Source organism: Notechis scutatus, chromosome 16 (assembly GCF_049901735.1).
Source record: "Notechis scutatus isolate UNSWTSFEM ecotype Mainland chromosome 16, rNotScu1.2, whole genome shotgun sequence".
NCBI classification, from domain to species: Eukaryota; Metazoa; Chordata; class Lepidosauria; order Squamata; family Elapidae; genus Notechis; species Notechis scutatus.
In genome coordinates this window covers 1,699,264-1,718,545 of record NC_142024.1, presented here as the reverse complement: position 1 = coordinate 1,718,545, position 19,282 = coordinate 1,699,264, and the positions used below count along the sequence as shown (strand labels likewise).

General features: G+C 43.8%; 1 protein-coding gene across 1 annotated transcript; it reads left to right on the top strand.

Annotated features, from left to right (window-relative positions):
- Positions 1 to 3,112: 3,112 nt before the first annotated feature.
- Positions 3,113 to 18,775, top strand: WRAP73 (WD repeat containing, antisense to TP73). The gene is made up of 13 exons (XM_087944479.1): positions 3,113 to 3,218; positions 4,345 to 4,463; positions 4,869 to 5,021; positions 7,051 to 7,167; positions 12,072 to 12,144; positions 12,820 to 12,923; positions 13,164 to 13,250; positions 14,178 to 14,312; positions 15,465 to 15,542; positions 15,660 to 15,765; positions 16,595 to 16,720; positions 17,661 to 17,852; positions 18,337 to 18,775. Exons 2-13 carry the CDS (start codon positions 4,392 to 4,394, stop codon positions 18,468 to 18,470), a joined length of 1,377 nt encoding a protein of 458 aa, XP_087800605.1. The 5' UTR covers positions 3,113 to 3,218; positions 4,345 to 4,391; the 3' UTR covers positions 18,471 to 18,775.
- Positions 18,776 to 19,282: the final 507 nt, after the last annotated feature.

Here is a 19,282-nt window from a genome sequence, read left to right as displayed (position 1 = left end):
ATTATTCCGTTTTGGACCGTTTGTGATGCTATTTTTGGTTTATAATTCATTTTATGTCTTTGGTGGAAATTATAGTCTGCCTTTTATTGATCACGTTTGTATACCGCCCATCGTACTGGACGTTGGACAGTCGTACTATTACACTTTATAATTTGTGTTTTGTGTTTTATATTTTATATTTATTTAATATTATTTTTGTTAACAGAGAAGCCGTCTTTCTCCATCTTTCTTAGCTCCTTACGCCTGCTTGGTATTAGCTTACGATCCTTTTCTCTTGAAATCTCAGATTTCTCAAAAAAATAAAATAAATACAAAACCCACCACCCCACCTTCCCGATTCTCCCTCTCGCACCCCTCCCCAAAAAACTTAGCTCACCTCAATTTCACCTTTCAAAAAAATAATAATAATAATCCATTTTAATGTCAACCACCTTTTTCTGCTTAACGCCCCATCGGACAATTGTCTTGAAGGGGGCGTTTGGTTTTAAAACGCCTTGGTTTTTCCTGGCATCGCAAAGGAAGCGCTGAAAAGACGCGGAGGGACGGAAAATGTCATAAACTAGCTTCTAGCCACTTGGTGGTGACAAAAACGGCAGAAGGTTTGTTGGTTTGTCTATTTTTCTTCCCTTCGCTTCAAGCAATAAAAGTGAAATTATTGGGCGCCCCATTATTTGCTGCTAATCTTCTTCTTCTTCTTCTTCTTCTTCTTCTTCTTCTTCTTCTTCTTCTTCTTCTTCTTCTTCTTCTTCTTCTTCTTCTTCTTCTTCTTCTTCTTCTTCTTCTTCTTCTCCTCCTCCTCCTCCTCCTCCTCCTCCTCCCCCTCCTCCTCCTCCTCCTCCTCCTATTCTTCTTCTTCTTCTCCTCCTTCTCCTCCTCCTCCTCCTCCCCCCGCTTTCCTCCTCCTCCTCCTCCTCCTCCTCCTCCTCCTCCTCCTCCTCCTCCTCCTCCTCCTCTTCATCCACACGCTCAAAATATTCCCACCGTGGTCTGTTCAAGAAAAGGAACTCCTTTTTAAAAGCTTATCTACGCACCACTGACATTTCGGGGCTGTCTTTGTGTACATCGCGTGTCTTTGTGTGTTGTGTTGGGTGTTCATTTGTTCACCTGAACCCTTCCTATAAAGCGTGCGCGGGGGGGGGGAGGCTTTGTAATAATTGGAGACCCTCCCCCGCGTCTCGTGGGAATGAAAGGGAGAGAGACCCCCGGGGCGTCCGTGGGGTTTGTCTGAATCCGGATCTCCGAGTCAGCTCCAAACCGGGAGCTTGGAGTCGGAATTGGTTTCTCTTCCCCGAATGGGTCCGAAAGGGGGTGTCGCTGCAGGGGAGCGGGTGGAGGCCCTGGATCCGAATTCAGGGTAAATCCGAATCGAAGGGATTAAAGAGAAGGTCGGCGGGGGAAGGGTTTGAAAATGGTGTGTGATTGGGTTGATATGATGCAGCGAGGGGGGTGGTGGAGGGGTAGGTAGATAGAAGATAGATATCAGAGATGGAGAGAGAGAGAGAGAGAGAGAGATGGATGATAGATAGATAGATAGATAGATAGATAGATAGATAGATAGATAGATAGATAGATAGATAGATAGATAGATAGATAGATAGATATGGATGATAGATGGATAGATAGATGGATAGATAGATATGGATGATAAATGGATAGATAGATAGATGATAGATAGATAGATAGATAGATAGATAGATAGATAGATAGATAGATGATAGATAGATAGATAGATAGATAGATAGATAGATAGATAGATAGATGGATAGACAGATATGGATGATAAATGGATAGATAGATAGATAGATAGATAGATAGATAGATAGATAGATAGATAGATAGATAGATGATAGATAGATAGATAGATAGATAGATAGATAGATAGATATGGATGATAGATGGATAGATAGATAATGGATGATAGATAGATATGGATGATAGATAGATAGATAGATAGATAGATAGATAGATAGATAGATAGATATGGATGATAGATAGATAGATAGATAATGGATGATAGATAGATATGGATGATAGATAGATAGATAGATAGATAGATAGATAGATAGATAGATAGATAGATAGATAGATAGATAGATATGGATGATAGATGGATAGATAGATAATGGATGATAGATAGATATGGATGATAGATAGATAGATAGATAGATAGATAGATAGATAGATAGATAGATATGGATGATAGATGGATAGATAGATAATGGATGATAGATAGATATGGATGATAGATAGATAGATAGATAGATAGATAGATAGATAGATAGATAGATAGATAGATGATAGATAGATAGATAGATAGATAGATAGATAGATAGATAGATAGATAGATAGATAGATATCGATAGATATCGATAGTTCGATGGATAAATGGATGATAGATAGATAGATAGATAGATAGATAGATAGATAGATAGATAGATAGAGATGGATGGATGGATGGATGGATGGGGAAAGAGAGAGAGAAAGGAGTGGATAGATAGATAGATAGATAGATAGATTGATTGATAGATAGATAGATAGATAGATAGATAGATAGATAGATAGATAGATAGATAGATAGAAAATAGATAGATATAGACAGATAGACAGACAGTGACAGATATAGACAGACAGACAGACAGACAGAGATAGTGATAGAAAGAGAGAAAGTTGGTTAGGGGACTGGGGGCTAAGACATATGAAGAACAGTTGCTGGAATTGGGCTTTGTCCAGTTTAATAAAAAGAAGGACCAGGGGAGACAAGATAGTAGCCTTCCAATATTTGAGGGGCTGCCCCAAAGAAGAGGGGAGTCAAGTTATTTTCCAAAGCACCAGAAGGCGGGAGAAGTAACAGGGGGAAGATCATGAAAGAGAGAAGCAACCTGAAACTAAGGACAAATGGAAACAGTTAGGTTATCAAACGCATCCCGGATATTGTAATATTTAATTTCCAAAAAATAATCATCCATAATTTTGCAGGGAACCGAAACAAACCAGAGCTCCATCCTTTTCCCTAAGCCCGCAGGCGGGCAGTCTCTTTTCTCCCTGAACTACATTTCCCATCGTGCCCTTAAGCTCCTTCCTGCCGCCTCTTCTCCCGCCTCTTCCTGCCGGGGGGGGGAAGAGGCTCCTGATTGGCCGACACCGTCGAAGCGGGCCAGAGGCGGCTGCAGGCGGGAGATGCGGCCGCTAAACTGAAGGGGACCCCGCGTCGCCTCAGGGTGCTGAAGCCCCGCCCACTCAGCCCCCCCTTTCCTTACCCAGCCCCCCCAATTTATGGGAAAGGGGGGCTCCCTCCCCCGTCTCCTTCCCCTTGCCAGGCTGAAGGGGGGGGCTCTATTCAAGCCCCCTTTGTACTTAAGGGGGTCTCCAATTACAATTGGGGACCCCTCCCCTTTTTTCCACAGCCCCCTTCGAGGCTGATCCCCCTAGGGGCGTCTCCCCAATTTTATATCCCTTTCCTCCCCCAAAAAAAATTTAGGAATTCTTCCCTTTTCTTTATTTTAAAGCCCCCCATCTCGCCTGGGTTGGAAATAATTAGCTTTTTATTTTCATAATTCCTGCCAATTAATTTGAATTCATGATTCCAACGCTTATTAAAGGATAACTGTATTTTTTTTTATAAGACGTTAAATCAGGGCTAATTGGAACTTTCCAGCTTTTTTTAATACATATTTTTAATACATATTTTTTTGGGGGAGGAGCAGCTCCCTGAGATCAGTGTGAACTTTAAAGATCCCCTTCCCCCTTTTTGAAATGCATCACTTCACCTTAAAAGAAGGAGTCTTTTTGAATTATCTTTTTAATATTTTTGATTGGGGGGAGCTTGTACTGATTTATTTTGGGGTCCCCCAGTCTTTCTTTATAGGGACCCCCACTCTTTCTCTGGTCTCCAAATTTTCTTTTCAATGCATAATTTTTATGATGCAATTTAGTATACTGTTTAGTTTTCTTTTTTTCTTGCTCTGCTTAATTTGGGGGTGCTTCAATCATTTTGGAGGGGGGGCTTTTATAATGTGCATTTCATGCACTCATTTTTTTAAAAACTCTTTTATTCTTCATTCTTGCTTTGCAAAATTGGAGGTTGGGGGAGCACAGTTTGCTGTATTTTCTGATTTGAAGGGGAAGCTGAAATATTTGAGGGGTCCTGGGAATTATTTTGTCAGTTTCTGTTATTCTCTCGCTGTTTAATTTGTAAGAAAAACAACTTTTGAATAATACACTTATTTATATAATGAAAGGAGATTTTTCGGGGGATAGGACTGTATGTAATGCAGCTTGCTATAAAGTCTTTTTGTTTTTCCTTTGTAAATAAAAATATATTAAAAAAAAAACTCTGTATTTCAGTTCCTGCAACAGAATCCTCTGGGTCAGTTCCTCTGTGAAGTTGGACCATGGTGAATTTTTCTGAACTCTTTAAAGCCTCCAACCACTTGTGCAAATTTTCCCCGGATGGGAAATATGTGGTAAGCAGACGTTTGTGGGTTCAAATTGTGCAGTGTTGATTTGGTTGTGTGCCTTTTTTTTGCTCGGGGAATCCTTATGCTCCTCTTTCTGCCAATACATGCTGGGGTGTGCGTTTGGTTGAGGCGTTGCATTCAATCCTGGTTTTCTTAATGCTGGTTTGTTGGCCTTGCTGTGGTTTGTGCAATAAGGCTAAGTAAAATAATAATAATAATCGTAATTTATGCAGGACCTTACAATGCCCATCATTTCTTGGGGTCAGCCTTGCAAGTTGAGACTGGATGGAGCAAAATACTGAACACCTTGAGAGTTAATGATAGAAATATCTGGGATTTTTAAAGATATGTCGGGAATCTCTCTTTTACAGTAATTCATGATTAAGCTGTATTTAAAATTATACTTTTCAGGCTTCTGGGGTACAATACCGGTTGGTGATCCGAGATGTCAGCACTCTTCAAATTTTGCAACTGTTTACCTGCCTGGATCAAATACAGCACATTGAATGGTCTTCCGATTCTCTATTTATCTTTTGTGCCATGTATAAACGTGGCATTGTCCAGGTGCGTATCTCGGGTTTTGCAATATATCTTGTCCCTCATCTATCTACATAAAAAGCGAAATGCCACTCATGCATCGTCACAGAATCTCCAGAACCGCAAAGTCTGCAAACTTGAAATCTATTCTTTTTGGTTCTAGAGAGGCTCACTAAGAAAGGATTATTATTATTATTATTACTATTATTACTATTATTATTATTATTATTATTATTATTATTATTATTATTATTATTATTATTATTATTATTATTATTATTATTATTATTATGCTAAGGAATTCTACTCCCACTCCCCACCTGAAGAAAAGAAATCTGTTCCAAAAGGCAAAACACAAGCAGAGGAGAGGAGTTTCAGTTTTACTTTCACAGCAGCAAGCAGCTTTAGGACAGAACAGTTGAGCTAAGCCACGCCCAGGCTCCTCGCTGTCTCCTTCTTGCTCACACAGCAAATGCTCTTTCATTTTCCAAACAGCCCTCAACTCTCTCACACACCGACAGGACGCTAGCCAGGTGAATACTGATGGAAGCTGGTAGGCAGGGGCAGAATGTTTTTCTCTCCTTAGTTTCCTCCCCCAAAACTAAGCCCGACCCCATAGTTTCGTAGCGAAGCACGGGCATCGAGCTAGTATTAAAAATAATAAAAATAAAGCTTGCCTTGGGAAGCAGAACCGAAAGGGTGTGCATGTGTGTGTGTGGGTAAAACAATGGCTTAAACAACTGGTGGGAAAAATCAAATTTTTGGAGTCGATTTCAAGGAGAAAAGGGAGGTGGGGCCCTCTCGTGGAAAGAGAAGGGACGGATTGCTTTTTTAAAAAATTAGAAAAAGTCCCACATTTTTGCAAATTTTGAAAAAGCAAGGGTGTCTTTTCCATGGGAAGATGGCTGGCTGGAAAGGCATTCAGCGATTCTGCCCAAGGATTCTGCCTAATCCTCGACTTAACGCCAGTTCATTTAGGGACCGAGGTTACAACGGCACTGAAAAAAAGCGAATTATGAGCATTTTTTCCCACTTAACCATCGTAACATCCCCCCGTGATCAAAACTCAGATGGCTGGCAACTGACTCGCATTTATGACAAGTCGCAGTGTCCCTGGAGTGTGTGTGTGTGTGTGTGTGTGTGTGAGACGATCCCCTTTTGCAACTTTCGGACGAGCAAAGTCAAAGGGAGGAAATCAGATTCACTTAACGACCGTGGGACTTGTTTAAGAACAGCAGCTTAAAAAACGTGGCAGGAAGGATCGTAAAACGGGGACCAAACTCATTTCTCACCTAGCAACGTCAATATTGGGCTCAACTCCCTGCATTACGGTTTAATAATAATAAAAGATATTAAACATTGTTATAATAATAAACATATATAAAAATAAAGGGGTGTTTCATAAAAAGAGAGGTTAAAAAAAAAGGCCAGGAAACTGTAGGAAAATCCACGCCGTCCTAAATTTTTCTGCTCTAAAGATAACAAACCTTTGCACAATATCTGTCAGCATCCAGTTGATCTAACATTTGGGGGAGAAAGGCCCCCATCCTGCCTCTTTAAAAAAAAGCCCAAAATGCCTCTTTATTTATCACTAGTCCTTGACTTATGACCACAATTGGGACCGTCGCTATGTGAGCCTTTTGCAACCTTTTAACAGCGGTCATAAGGAAATTGGGTTTTGTCCATTTCTTTGCCAAAAGGGACCACGTGACATGCATGTAAACACGGTGCCAGTTGTCAATTCCTATCCTACAACTAGTTGCGGGCCATTTCCCCCCCAGCCCTGTCCTAACTCTGGGACGGCCACTAAACAAACCGTCGTAAGTTGAGGACCGATAGGGCTTTCTGCAAAAGAGAGAGAGAAAGAAAAGAAAAGAAAATGTACTTTTGTAGCGGGCTCCAGCAACAGTCCTTCATGATCGCGTTGGAAAACTGAAAATTGTACAATCCTAGGGGATCTCAGAGGTCATCTAGTCCAACCCCCTCTCCAGGGCAGGGTTATTTAGACGCTGGAGGTTTCGCGCGGCTGGCTTGGCTACCTTCTCTTCCCTTTTAGGTCTGGTCCTTGGAACAGCCCGAGTGGCACTGCAAAATCGACGAAGGCTCAGCCGGGCTGGTGGCCTCGTCCTGGAGTCCCGACGGGCGTCACATTCTGAACACCACCGAGTTCCACGTGAGTGGGTGAAAATGTGGGGTCTTCCCCTCCCTCCAAGAGCTCCCGACGCTCCCGTCCACCTCTGAGCCCCCTAAAATAGCTTTAAAAAAAAAAGAGAGAGAGACAGAGAGGAACAGCTGGAGATCTAGGATTGGGAGGAGTTGTAGGAAAGCATTTCCCTAAAGTTAATTAAAGCAGCCAAATTTGGTCCTTCGGGAAGGGAGCATCTCTTCCCTGCTCCAAAGCGCCTTAAGATATGACCCGTCTTCATTCTAAATTGACAATATCGACAGCGTAGAAAGAAAATTTGTCCCAGATGTTTGATAGATGGCATTTATTGCCAGGAAAACTAGCAAGAATGTTCAAAGATAAAAGCAACTAAGTGTTGGAAGTGTCACCAAACACCGGGAACATATTATCCTATGTGGTGGACTTGTTATAGAAGCTAAAAGATATTGGACTAAAATACACACATGGTTGGGGGGAAAAATGATTAAACAACCTATAGATTTGAAGCCTGAAATATATTTTTTAAATTAGGAATGGGGGACCTGAAGGTTACAGTAAAGAAGATATCCAGCTCAAGCCGGAAACCCTGTAGCATTTCAGACAAATGGTTGTGTAATCTCTTCTTAAAAGCCTCCAGTGATGGAGCGTTCACAACTTCTGGTGGCAGGCTGTTCCACTGGTCCATTGTCCTCATCAGGAAATTCCTCCTTAATTCCAGGTTGTTTCTCTCCTGGATTCGTTTCCATCCATCGTTTCTTGTCCTGCCCTTCAAGTGCTTTGAAGAATAGCTTGACTCCCCCCGCCCCTTCTTTGGGGCAGCCCCCCCAAATATTGGAACCCGGCTATCCTGTTTGACCTTCCAGCCCCTTCGGTCCTCTCCATTGCTCTTCTCTGCCCTCTTTCCAGGGTCTTTGGAAGGGGTTGGGGGGGGTGGCAGATAGGGACAGACGGGGAAATATTTCCTCTCGGGCTCGCCTCCAGCCAGCTGCCGTGGCCGCGTGGGTAGACTTACTTTGGGACCGTAAACAAGGGGACTATAATAATAACTTAGACCGACAGCTGGCTGGGATAACCCCGGGATTTGAACCGGTGGCTGACGGGCACCCTGGATCCATCATCCATCAGAGCTGCTGGGAGAGGATTAGGGTTTGCAGAGAAGCCCCTTACGTCTCTCGGGCATGCCACACACATACACACAAAAATTGTATTGATTGGATGGCAGGTTGTCCTTGAATTACGGCCGCCGTTCAAGTGAGGAAGTGTGTGAAGGGAGTTTGGTCCCCGGGTGACGACTTTCCTCGACCCTTTTCTTGAAGCGAAGCGTCGCCGTTCTTTAAATTAGCCCTCACACGTCGTTAAAAGCGAATTTAATTCCCCCTCGTCGCAAAAGGAGGATCGTGTGATGCCATAAATATGAATTCGTTGGCGGGCGTCCGAATTTGGACCATGTGACCCCCGGGGATGCCTCAGCCATTGTAAGTGTGAAAAAGGGGTTGTAAGTCACATTGTTCGGGGCCGTCGTAACTTTGAACAGTCGCTCTACGGACAGGTAGTCCTCAACTTACAATGGTGTGTTCAGTGACTGTTCAAACCCACGACGGCCTTGGAAAAAAAGAGGGCCCGTCGCTGTTTTTCAGACTTAACGACCGTCGCGGCTTCCCCAGCAGTCATGGGATTTACATCGGGATGCTTGACAACTGACTCACATTTACGACGGTGGCTGTGTCCCGATGTCACGTGATTTCCCTTTTTCACCACTTTCTGACAAGCAAAGTCAAGGGGGAAGCCCGCTTCGCTTTACGACCATGTGACTTAATTTAACAACCGCTGTGACCCACTGAAGAAGAGTCGTGCAGTGGCCTAGAAGGGGAGCTCTCGCCTTACAATCAGGAGGCTGTGAGTTCGATCCTGGCTAGAGGCAGATATTTCTCTCTCTGGGCACAATGAGAATATATCTGCTGTGGGGGGAAAAACTCCACTCTGTCAACAGGAAGGGCATCTGGCCAGGAAAAACACTTCGCTCCATTCAGCTGCCCATTCTCCATCCCGATTATGGGGTCATTAAAAGGAGACGAATGAGCGATCCACTTAAGAAACGTGGTGAGGAAAGCCGTAAACGGGGCAAAACTCACAAATTTCCTCACTGAACAACATATATTTGGGGCCGAAATGCAGTCGTAAGCTGAGCACAGTTGTGTGGCTTCCGTGGCATGTTTACAGCGGCCATTTTAACTCCTCTGGCACCCATGGACAGGCCAGGGGGGTCTGCAATGAGAGGCCTGAAGTAAGCCATGGTGGTTTCTTATTCTGGTTTGCGGCTTAGTGGTTAGATGGAGCCACGTGGACGGAAAACAGAGGCACCTCCATCTGGCTGGGAAGCCACGTGGGGTCTGTGGTGGCCTGACGGAGACATCAAATCTGCCCTCGAAGCTCCCAGATTCCAGCTTGGGTGAAAATTGATGTTTGCCACCAATCTGATCGGGGCTTGTCGTAACTTGCTGCCCTAAATCGCATTTAAAAGGCCTTTTATTTTCCTTTTTTTTTTTTTTTTTTGCAAATGGTGTTTCGCATCCATTCAGGACCGTGAAAGAAGGAATTAACGCATTCGTTTTAGACTTTCTTCGGATCCTCATCCTGATGTTTTTGGGGAGCGAAGAAAGCCGGGATGTTTCCCAGATCCCCTCAGCCACAATAGTTGCGTAGCTGTCGTGCATTTTTCCGATGAATGCAAGATGGAGATAATAACTGCAAGCGTCTTGGGGGAAAAAAATGAAGGACAAACGTTTAAAAAGGGGCAAAGATGATAGAATAATAGGGCGGGAAGAGACTGTCTATCTATATCTATCTATTTATATCTACCTACCTACCTATCATCTATATCTATCTATCTATCATCGATCTATCCCATGTATATCTACATATCTGCCTGTCTTCCTCCCTCCTTCCCTTTTGTCTTTTCGTCCTATCCATCCATCCAGCTATCTAGCTATCTATTTTCATCTATCCTATCTATATCTACATATCTGTCTATCTATATCCATTTATCTCCCACCTATCTCTCTTTCTCTGTCTGTCTATCATCTATCTATCCTATCTATATCTACATATCTGTTTATCTACATCCATCCATCTTCTATCTATCTATATCTGTCTGTCTGTCTATATCCATCTATCTATCTATCTGTCTTCTATCTATCCTATCTATATGTACATATCAGTCTGTTTATCTGTCCATCTATCTCCCACCTATCTCATCTATCTATCCTATCTATATCTACATATCTGTCTGTCTATATCCATTTATCTCCCACCTATCTCTCTTTCTCTGTCTGTCTATCATCTATCTATCCTATCTATATCTACATATCTGTTTATCTACATCCATCCATCTTCTATCTATCTATATCTGTCTGTCTATCTATATCCATCTATCTATCTTCTATCTATCCTATCTATATGTACATATCAGTCTGTTTATCTGTCCATCTATCTCCCACCTATCTCTCTCATCTATCTATCCTATCTATATCTACATATCTGTCTGTCTATATCCATCTACATCCATCCATCCACCTATCCATCCTCTTCTGTTTCTGTCCAAAAATTTATCCAGTCCAAAAAATCCCCCTCCCCAAATTCCCCATGCTAAACAGACACACAAACCCCCTTCTGGATCATTTTGACCCCACCAAGTCTGGGATAAGAGTGGAGGTCCGTCAGGAACGCCGGGGGGTGGGCGGTGGGAGCGTGGGGTTTTCCGTGGGACGGAGTGGGGGGGGGTGAACCCCTTGCCACCTGCCCGGCGTTGTCAGCCCTCACCCCCGTCTCCTGGAGCAGACCCGTGTCTAAAAGGCTGCTTTCTCAGCTGCTCCTGTGGTCTCGGCATGTCAACAACGCTGCTGTTTTTTTTCCCTCCCTTCCGATGAGCAGCTGCACCGGACACCCGATCACGGAGAGGTGTGAGGCTGGCCGCGTGCGTGTGCGTTAAGCCAGCAATGTGGGTTTGGAGGGGGAAAAACAAGCAGGAGGATCTATTTTGGAAGAATAATAAAATCTGTTGAAACATACACGAATGGAAAGTCAGTTTTTTAAAGTTGGTCTCCAAAATAATGGCTATTTTTGGGGGGGTGGCTAGGAAACTTATCCCACTGCAACCGTCATAAAAGTGAACCAGTTCCCAAACATCCGAATTTGGATCCCGTCACCACAGGAAGGGTGCACCGGTCGTAAGAGTGAAAAACGGTCATAAGTGCATTTTCCCCCCCAGGGCTGCTGTTACTTCTCTCCACTTTGCTTCCACACACAAAAAATTCCTGTTCTAAAATCGTGACCGTTTGTTTGGGTCCGTCTATTAAATATATATATATATATATATATATATATATATATATATATATATATATATATATATATATATATATTTTAAATCAAGTTATAATTAATGTGGTTAGATACAGATGAACAAGAGTTGGAAGGGACCTTGTAGGTCATCTAGTCCAACCCCTGCTCAAGCAAGCAATCCCAGACCATTTCAATCAATCGGAATAGAACTAGAAGGGACCTTGTAGGTCATCTAGTCCAACCCCCTCCCGCCCAACAGGACGCCCTACACACCATTTCTGACAGATGGCAGTCCAGTCTCTTATGGAAAGCGATCCTGGCTGAATAAAACAAAACAAAAATAAAGACAAATTGTAAAAGTCAAATGGAGGTATGCGCAAAATATATATATATATTTTTAAAAAATCAAGGTTAATTAATGTGGCAGCAATCCTGGCTGAATAAAAAGTAAAAATAAAGAAAAATTCTAAGAGTCAAATGGAGGTAGGGCCAGGAAGGAAAAAAATTCTCTAGGAAATTTCTCTGCCTCCTCCATTGCATCCTCAAAATTAAATCTTGCCTTCTTTTAACAGCTTCGTATCACCGTCTGGTCCCTGTGTACAAAATCGGTGTCCTACATCAAATACCCCAAAGCTTGTCAGCAGGGTGAGTGAAGTGAATTAAATTCAGATATATTTTTTTTATCATCTCCCACCTCCCCTGAACAGGTAGACCCCAATTGGAGACAAAACCACCGTTAAGAAAATGTGTTTTTTAAACCAGTCCCATCCAGTTTTGCAACCTGTGTGTCAACTCATAAAAATATTTCTAGGGTCGTTTTAGAGTGGCCAACAGAAAGGGAGGGGGGGGGAGCAGTGCGGCAGCTTGGAAATCGAAGCTGCATTCCATAAATGTTTTCAAAGATAGTAACTAGGCGACTGAAGTTTCTGCCCCGCAAAATTCTAATTGGAGAACATGATTGATGACTCTGGGCTATGGATGGGTCTTGTTGGAGAATATGATCTATGACACATGCAGGAGGTGGGAGAAAACCAGGGTCAAGAGTGATGATTAATTATATGTCTCAGAGTTGGCTCCATCCAGGCAGTGCCGGACATGTTAACTCCCAATAAATCCTTTGGAAGTTTTTGGAAGTTTGGCTCAAGACTCATGATTTCATTGAGGGGGGAACTGCTGAACAAAACTTCGCACTGGTGACAGGAAAGGCATCCAGCCATTCAACACTCCGCTCCATTCAGTTGCCCAGACTTGATTAGGGGGTCATTAAAAAGATGATGATGATTTTATTTTTATTTTATTTTTATTATTATTATTTTGCAGGCCTGGCTTTCACAAAAGATGGGCGCTACCTGGCCCTGGTCGAGCGAAGGGACTGCAAAGATTACGTGAGCCTCTTTGTCTGCAGCGACTGGCAGCTTTTAAGGGTAGGAAATCCCCTTTTCCGGACTTCCTCTTGGATGATGGTTTTGTGGGATTCCCAGCCTGCTTGGGGGGTTTCTCCTTGTTCGATGTTTTTCCTCTGGGCTGGGAGGTAAGGTTGAGTTGAGCAAAGGGCCCTGGTCCGGTCTCACCTGAGGTGCTTTTGTACCAGGTGAGATTTTTGACCTGCGTCTTCTTAGTCCCGGCCTGGTTTTCCTTATTTCCCTTGTCTTTTCTGTCCCAAGCATTTTGAAATCGACACCCAGGACGCTGCGGGAATCGACTGGGCCCCAAATGGCTGCGTGTTGGCCGTGTGGGACAGCTGCCTCGAGGTGAGTAAAATCCAGTCTCTTAAAAAGCCTCCAGGGATGGAGCACCCACAATTTCTGGTGGCAAGAGGTTAATTGTCTTTCCCTGTCAGGAAATTCCTCCTTAGTTCTAAGCTGCTTCTCTCCTGGATGAGTTTCCATCCGTTGCTTCTTGTCCTGCCTTCTCAGGTGCTTTGGAGAATAAGTTGACCCACTTTTCTTCTTTGGGGCAGCCCCTCAAATATTTGGAAGATGCTATCATGTCACCCCAATTCTTTTCTCTAGACTGGCCCGACCCAATTCCTGCAACCGTTCTTTGTAGGTCTTCGTCTCCAGGCCTTTAAGCATCTCAGTTGCTTAGTTTATCATCTTAGCTTAGACGGTTGGTTGAATAGAAAAGCAAAACGAAAGAAAGAAAAGAAAATAGAATAAAATGGAATGGAACAGAAGTTGAACAGAACAGAAAGCAGGAAAAAAAATAGAATAGAATAGAATAGAATAGAATGGAGAGAATGGAGAATGGAATAGAATAGAAATCAAAGTAGAATAGAATAGAATAAATGAAAAATAGAATAGAATATAGAGAATGAAGAATGGAGAATGGAATAGAATATGGAATAGAATAGAAATCAGAATAGAATAGAATAAATGAAAAATAGAATAGAATAAATGAATAATAGAATAGAGAGAATGGAGAATGGAATAGAATATGGAATAGAAAAGAGATCAGAATAAAATAGAATAAATGAAAAATAGAATAAATTAATAGAATAGAATAAATGAAAAATAGAATAGAATAGAATAGAATAGAATAGAATAGAATAAACGAAGAACAGAATAGAAAACAGTTGGAAAGGGATCTTGGAGGTCTTCTAGTCCAACCCCCTGCTTAGGCAGGAAACCCTACCTACACCATTGCGGACAAATGGCTGTCATTCTTCTTTTTTTCAGTACAAAGTGCTGCTTTTCTCTCTCGATGGCCGTCTCCTCTCGACCTACAGCGCTTATGAATGGTCGTTGGGCGTGAAATCTCTCACTTGGAGCCCCAGCAGTCAGTTCTTGGCCATCGGCAGCTACGATGGGAAGGTGAGCTCGGCCAAACCTGGTTCCCCCCTGGAGCCCCTCCCCTTCCAAATTTCCCGTTGCGCAGCTGATGACCACGCAGGATTCGAGAGTTATCCAAAATGCTAGGCCGCATTTAATCGATTTCCTCACCTTTTTGTGTGTGTGTGTTTTTACCTACGGGTTTGATTTCCCCCCTCAGTCGTTGATTGACAAGTCGGAAATGTTGATACTGTTAACTCATAAAGCATTTTTATGCCCGCTTTAGAGTTGCCATGAACAAAATGGGTGGCGGGGGGGAGGAATTTGAAAGAGAAGTGCAACAGTTTGGAACCGAAAGTGCATTCCATTCATATCTTGCAAAGATGATAACTAAGCGACTGGAATTTCTGCCTCCGCAAATCTCTAATGGGAGAATGTGATTGTGATGACCCAGGGTGGGATACAAAACAAACACAGTCACAAAAAAACAGGTGAAGCCCCTTTTATTCCTTCACTTTGCTCCCAAGCTCCAAATATCCTTGACTGGAGACAAAAAACTCCCACACAAACAGTTACAAGAAGGAGGAAATGCCGTTTAAATTGTAAAGAGTAAAAAAAAAAACACAAACCAGGCAAGTTAAAGGCTGGAAGACGTCCACAGATATCGGAACACACACTGGGGAGGACGCCAAACTCAGAGAGGAACCATAAACCAGAGATATTTCCACGTTTTGTTTCCAGCACTGGCCCATATGCAGGTCCATCCTCTTATCCAGTTGTCACAGCTGCAGCCCATGAAGGGGATCAAGGCCCTTTCCTCCCCCGTAGACCATGCCATTCACATTTCTCCCTTCTTGTCTCCTTCCTGCATGCCCTTGGATGGAGAGAGAATGGTCCTAGGTCCTCCTCTGACTGCTCAGCCGGCCTCTGCCCTTCCCCAGCCTCCTCCACAACCTCTGGAGCCACACTCCCACTCCCTGCCAGCTGTTCCTCCTCTCCCTCAGAGTCAGTCTCCACCAGGGGCATGACAGTGATTGATGACTCTTGGCTATGAATGTGTTTCGTTGGAGAATTATGATACACCCAAAGGGGTGGAGGGAAAACCAGGGTCATGGATTTATTTTAATTTAATTTAAGCAGGGAACCGTGATTTAATTAACTGCCGGAATCCTGAGCCTTTTTCCTTTTAACTAGGTACGGATCTTAAACCACGTGACCTGGGCGAAGATTGCTGAATTCGACCATCCGGTCAACGTTGCTGATCCCAAAACGGTAAGCGGACTTGAAGACCTCCAAGGCCCCTTTCCAGCTGTGTCATTCTGTTAGATCCATGTTGGTTCACGTTGTGTTTTTGGGAATGACCCCAGCCCAATCTGACTTCCTTTCTAGGTGGTCTACAAGGAAGTCGAGAAGACCCCAGCCGTGGACTTGGAGAAGTTGACCTTCCCCCCGAGCAAGAGAATGGCCAACGCGCTCTTCAGCCGAAAGACCAAATGTACGTTTCAGGTAGCGCTTGGGGAGTTAAGATGGGTGGACTTCAACTCCCAGAATTCCCCCATCCCTCCGGAGAATTCTGGGAGTTGAAGTTCACACATCTTCCAAGTGGCTGAATTTGAAAAACACCGAATTCAGGAAGGAACAGAACAAAGAAATTGGAAAGGACTATTTATTTATTTGGTTTTCATCTATCTAGCTCTGGTTAAATCAAAGTTTGCATCTATAATGAAGGTTTCCACCTCGTCTTTTCCCCGTAACGACAACCCTGTGAAGTGGGATAGGCGGAGGAAGCTGGCCCAGCCCAAAGTCACCCAGCTGGATTGCATGCTTAAAAGAAGGACTAGAACTCACAACCTCCTGGTGGCTAGTTCATGTCATGTCCCTGTCAGAATCTGATTCGGAGGGGGAGGCCAAGCAGCTGACAGGGAGCGCGAGTGTGGCTCTGTTGGCTGTGGAAGAAACTGGGGAAGGGCAAAGTCCAGCTGGGCAGAGAAGGGGAGAGATAGAACAAGGGAGAGGGAGTTTGGATGAAGACCCAAGCCCACCCCCCTCTTCATCCTAGGGCACGCAGGAGGAATAGAGAAGGGAGCAACGTGGGTTGCATGGCTTACGAGGGAGGAAAGAGCCTTGATTCCCTTCATTAGCTGCAGCTGGGAACAGTGTATAAAAGAGGAAGCTGCGCACAGCAAGTTGTTGGGAACAGGCTCAGTTGTCATAAGTCAAGGACCAGCTGCAACAAACTGGTTACCTAGTTTGTCTAGTGAAAAGGGGTTGAAAGGAGCAGGGTCCGGAAGTAAACCTTGTTTTTTTTTTGTTTCAATTCCAAGATGAAGTTGTCCAAGCCCCCGTTCCTTTGCACCATGTCAAACCTCCCACAGACAGGGCCAATCCCAGGATCGGCGTTGCGATGTTAGCTTTCAGTTCGGACAACAGTTTCCTGGCCACGAAAAATGGTGAGTAGCTTGGAGGCAAGCTAAGTAAACCGACTTTCCCTTCGTGTGTCCCAACTGACGAAACGAGCCTTTTGGGACAAAGGAGAGTGAAAAATTTGAGCCTTCCTTTCCACCGTCTGCTATGAGTTTTAAAAAGGTGAAAAATCAATGTATGTATGTATGTTATTTAGGTTTTAAACAAAAAACGGCTACCAAGCTGGACACGATTAAAAAGAATCCAATTCACAAGCCTGAGGATGGCAGTGACTATTCTGATCCAGGCTTCGTAAACCGTAATTACGCACACGCTTATTTTAAAAACAAGTCTTATTTTATTGCCACACTGGGAATTGTTTTCATTCCCGGCCGGAATTAATCTCAAAACAGTCCCCTGAGATAAGCACCCACCTTTCGGTTCTGTGAAGTGCCGCCAAAAACAGAAGCATCCAATGAACTAGAAAAGAAACCAACCGAAGTACAAAGAGCTTCAAGGATGACTCTGAACCGATCGAACGACTTTGCTTCCTGCAAAGGTTTTGTCGTTTAGGCCTGACTTTTATCCCTTAGGGGCGGGGCAATCGCCTCCCAGCCTTACTCCCGAGTTGTCCCTTTTACCTCAGCTGCTCTTGCCTTCTAGCAGCTCTGCTCGCATGCGCACTGGGAAGAGGCTCCCCTTGTTCCTCTGCCTCGCTGCCTGCACAATCACCCGCTGAACTGGTAGCAACTAAGGGAGGATCCCAGTACGGGTACAGTTGCATTCATCCTTATGTGGCACACATTTTATCTTCTGTTTGCAATGCTGTTGTAACTTCGGTCACTAAGCGAACTGTTTTACGTTGAGGGCTCCCTGCATTTTTTTTAACACCAGCTCAACATCCTGTTGGGTTATGAACGCCGTTAATAAGTTTGGCTGTGGGTTAGGCCGCGTTCCTTGAAAGGCTCGGTGTGTGTTTTTAAACAGACAACCTCCCGAACACCGTCTGGATCTGGGACGTCCAAAAGATGAAACTTTACGGAGTCCTGGAGCATTTGGGCCCCATTCAGCATTTCCACTGGGACCCCAAACAACCTCGGCTCGCTCTGTGTACCGGCAACACGAAAGTGTATCTCTGGTCTGCCGCAGGATGCGCCTCCGTGCAAATACCGATGGAAGGTAAAAATACTAACAACCAGCTGGATGCCCGTGCTTGGCTACGAAATTATGTGGTCGGGCTTAAGTTTTTTGGGAGGAAAATAAGGGGGAAATAAATTCTGCGTCTGCCTACCAGCATCCATCAGTATTCATCTGGCTAGCGTCCTGTCAGCGTGTGGGAGTTGAGGGCTGTTTGGAAGCTGAAACGGTATTTGCTGTGAGCAAGGAGCCTGGGCGTGGCTTAGCTCAACTGGTCTGTACTAAAGCTGGTTGCTGTTGTTCTGGCATTTATTTTGCACTGGAATTTAAACTGAAAAAGTTGGAGAGACCCCACTGTGGTTCGGTAGTACTTTTCTGGCTGCCAGATACGGTTTATTATTATTTATTATTACTGTATTTTTCCCTCTGTTTCAAAGGATGTACCTGAAAGGCTGGAAATTTATCACAAAAGAAAAAAAAGAAAGGATTAATTTTAAAAAAAAATTTTTTGTGTGTGTGTGTACAGGTGACTTCAAGGTGACTTCGTTGTGCTGGCACCCCAGTGAGGACTCCCTGATTCTTCTGAGCAAGGACAATTTCTGCCTGTGTTACTTAGAAAGAGAAGAAGCTACAAAACAACTGGACCAAAAACGAAGCTAAGTGAACGAAACAAACCGTCCATTGTTTTTAAAACGTCACGTCTCCAAATTCAGGAGAAAAACGTAAGCAATTCTCGGATTTGCTCCCTCTTGTCTGTTTTTTTAGGCACACACACACGTAATTTAAATCTGTACATAAAACTCAAAATCGGGCCAGAGACCTGGTTTTGAATTTCCTTTCCGGGAAAGGTTGAAGCTGTCTGGCGAGCGCACCAGCAGTAGGAAACCTACGAAGGATGTAGATTTTATAGTGCGCGACCTGCGCTGTTGTTTTCTCCGGTTTTCAATAAACGTGTTTGCTATGTAAAGTGCGGTCGAAATGAAAAGGGCAGCAATTTTGCGTTCTTGTGTGGAGGATAAAGCAGAGCAACTTTCTGGTTTGCTTTTTGTTTGAATGTGGGCATGCAGATGTTGTGTGGAAGGGAAGAAGGAAGGAGAAATAGGGAGGCGAAAGAGGGAGATGAGGAAGAGGAGGAAAGGAGGAGAGATGGGAGGGAGGATGGATGGAAAAGTGAAAGGGAGGGAAGGAAAAGAAGATGGAAAGAAGGAAGGAAGGAAGGAAAAGAGGGAAAGAAGGGAAAAAAGAGATAGGTAGACAGGAAAAAACAGGGAACATGACCTTTCCTTCTATTGGCCTTTCTCCTTTCCCCCTCATCTTCCTTTTGAGAATTCATGCACACATCTATCTACACAGTTGTCCTGGCTAGTATGGAAGGGGTTGGCTGAAGCTGTAGGATTTCCAAGTGGTCTCCCAGCCCTATCTTAAATGGCTCTAACACCCTCTTAGTGCTAACCCCCGCTCATTAAACTTCC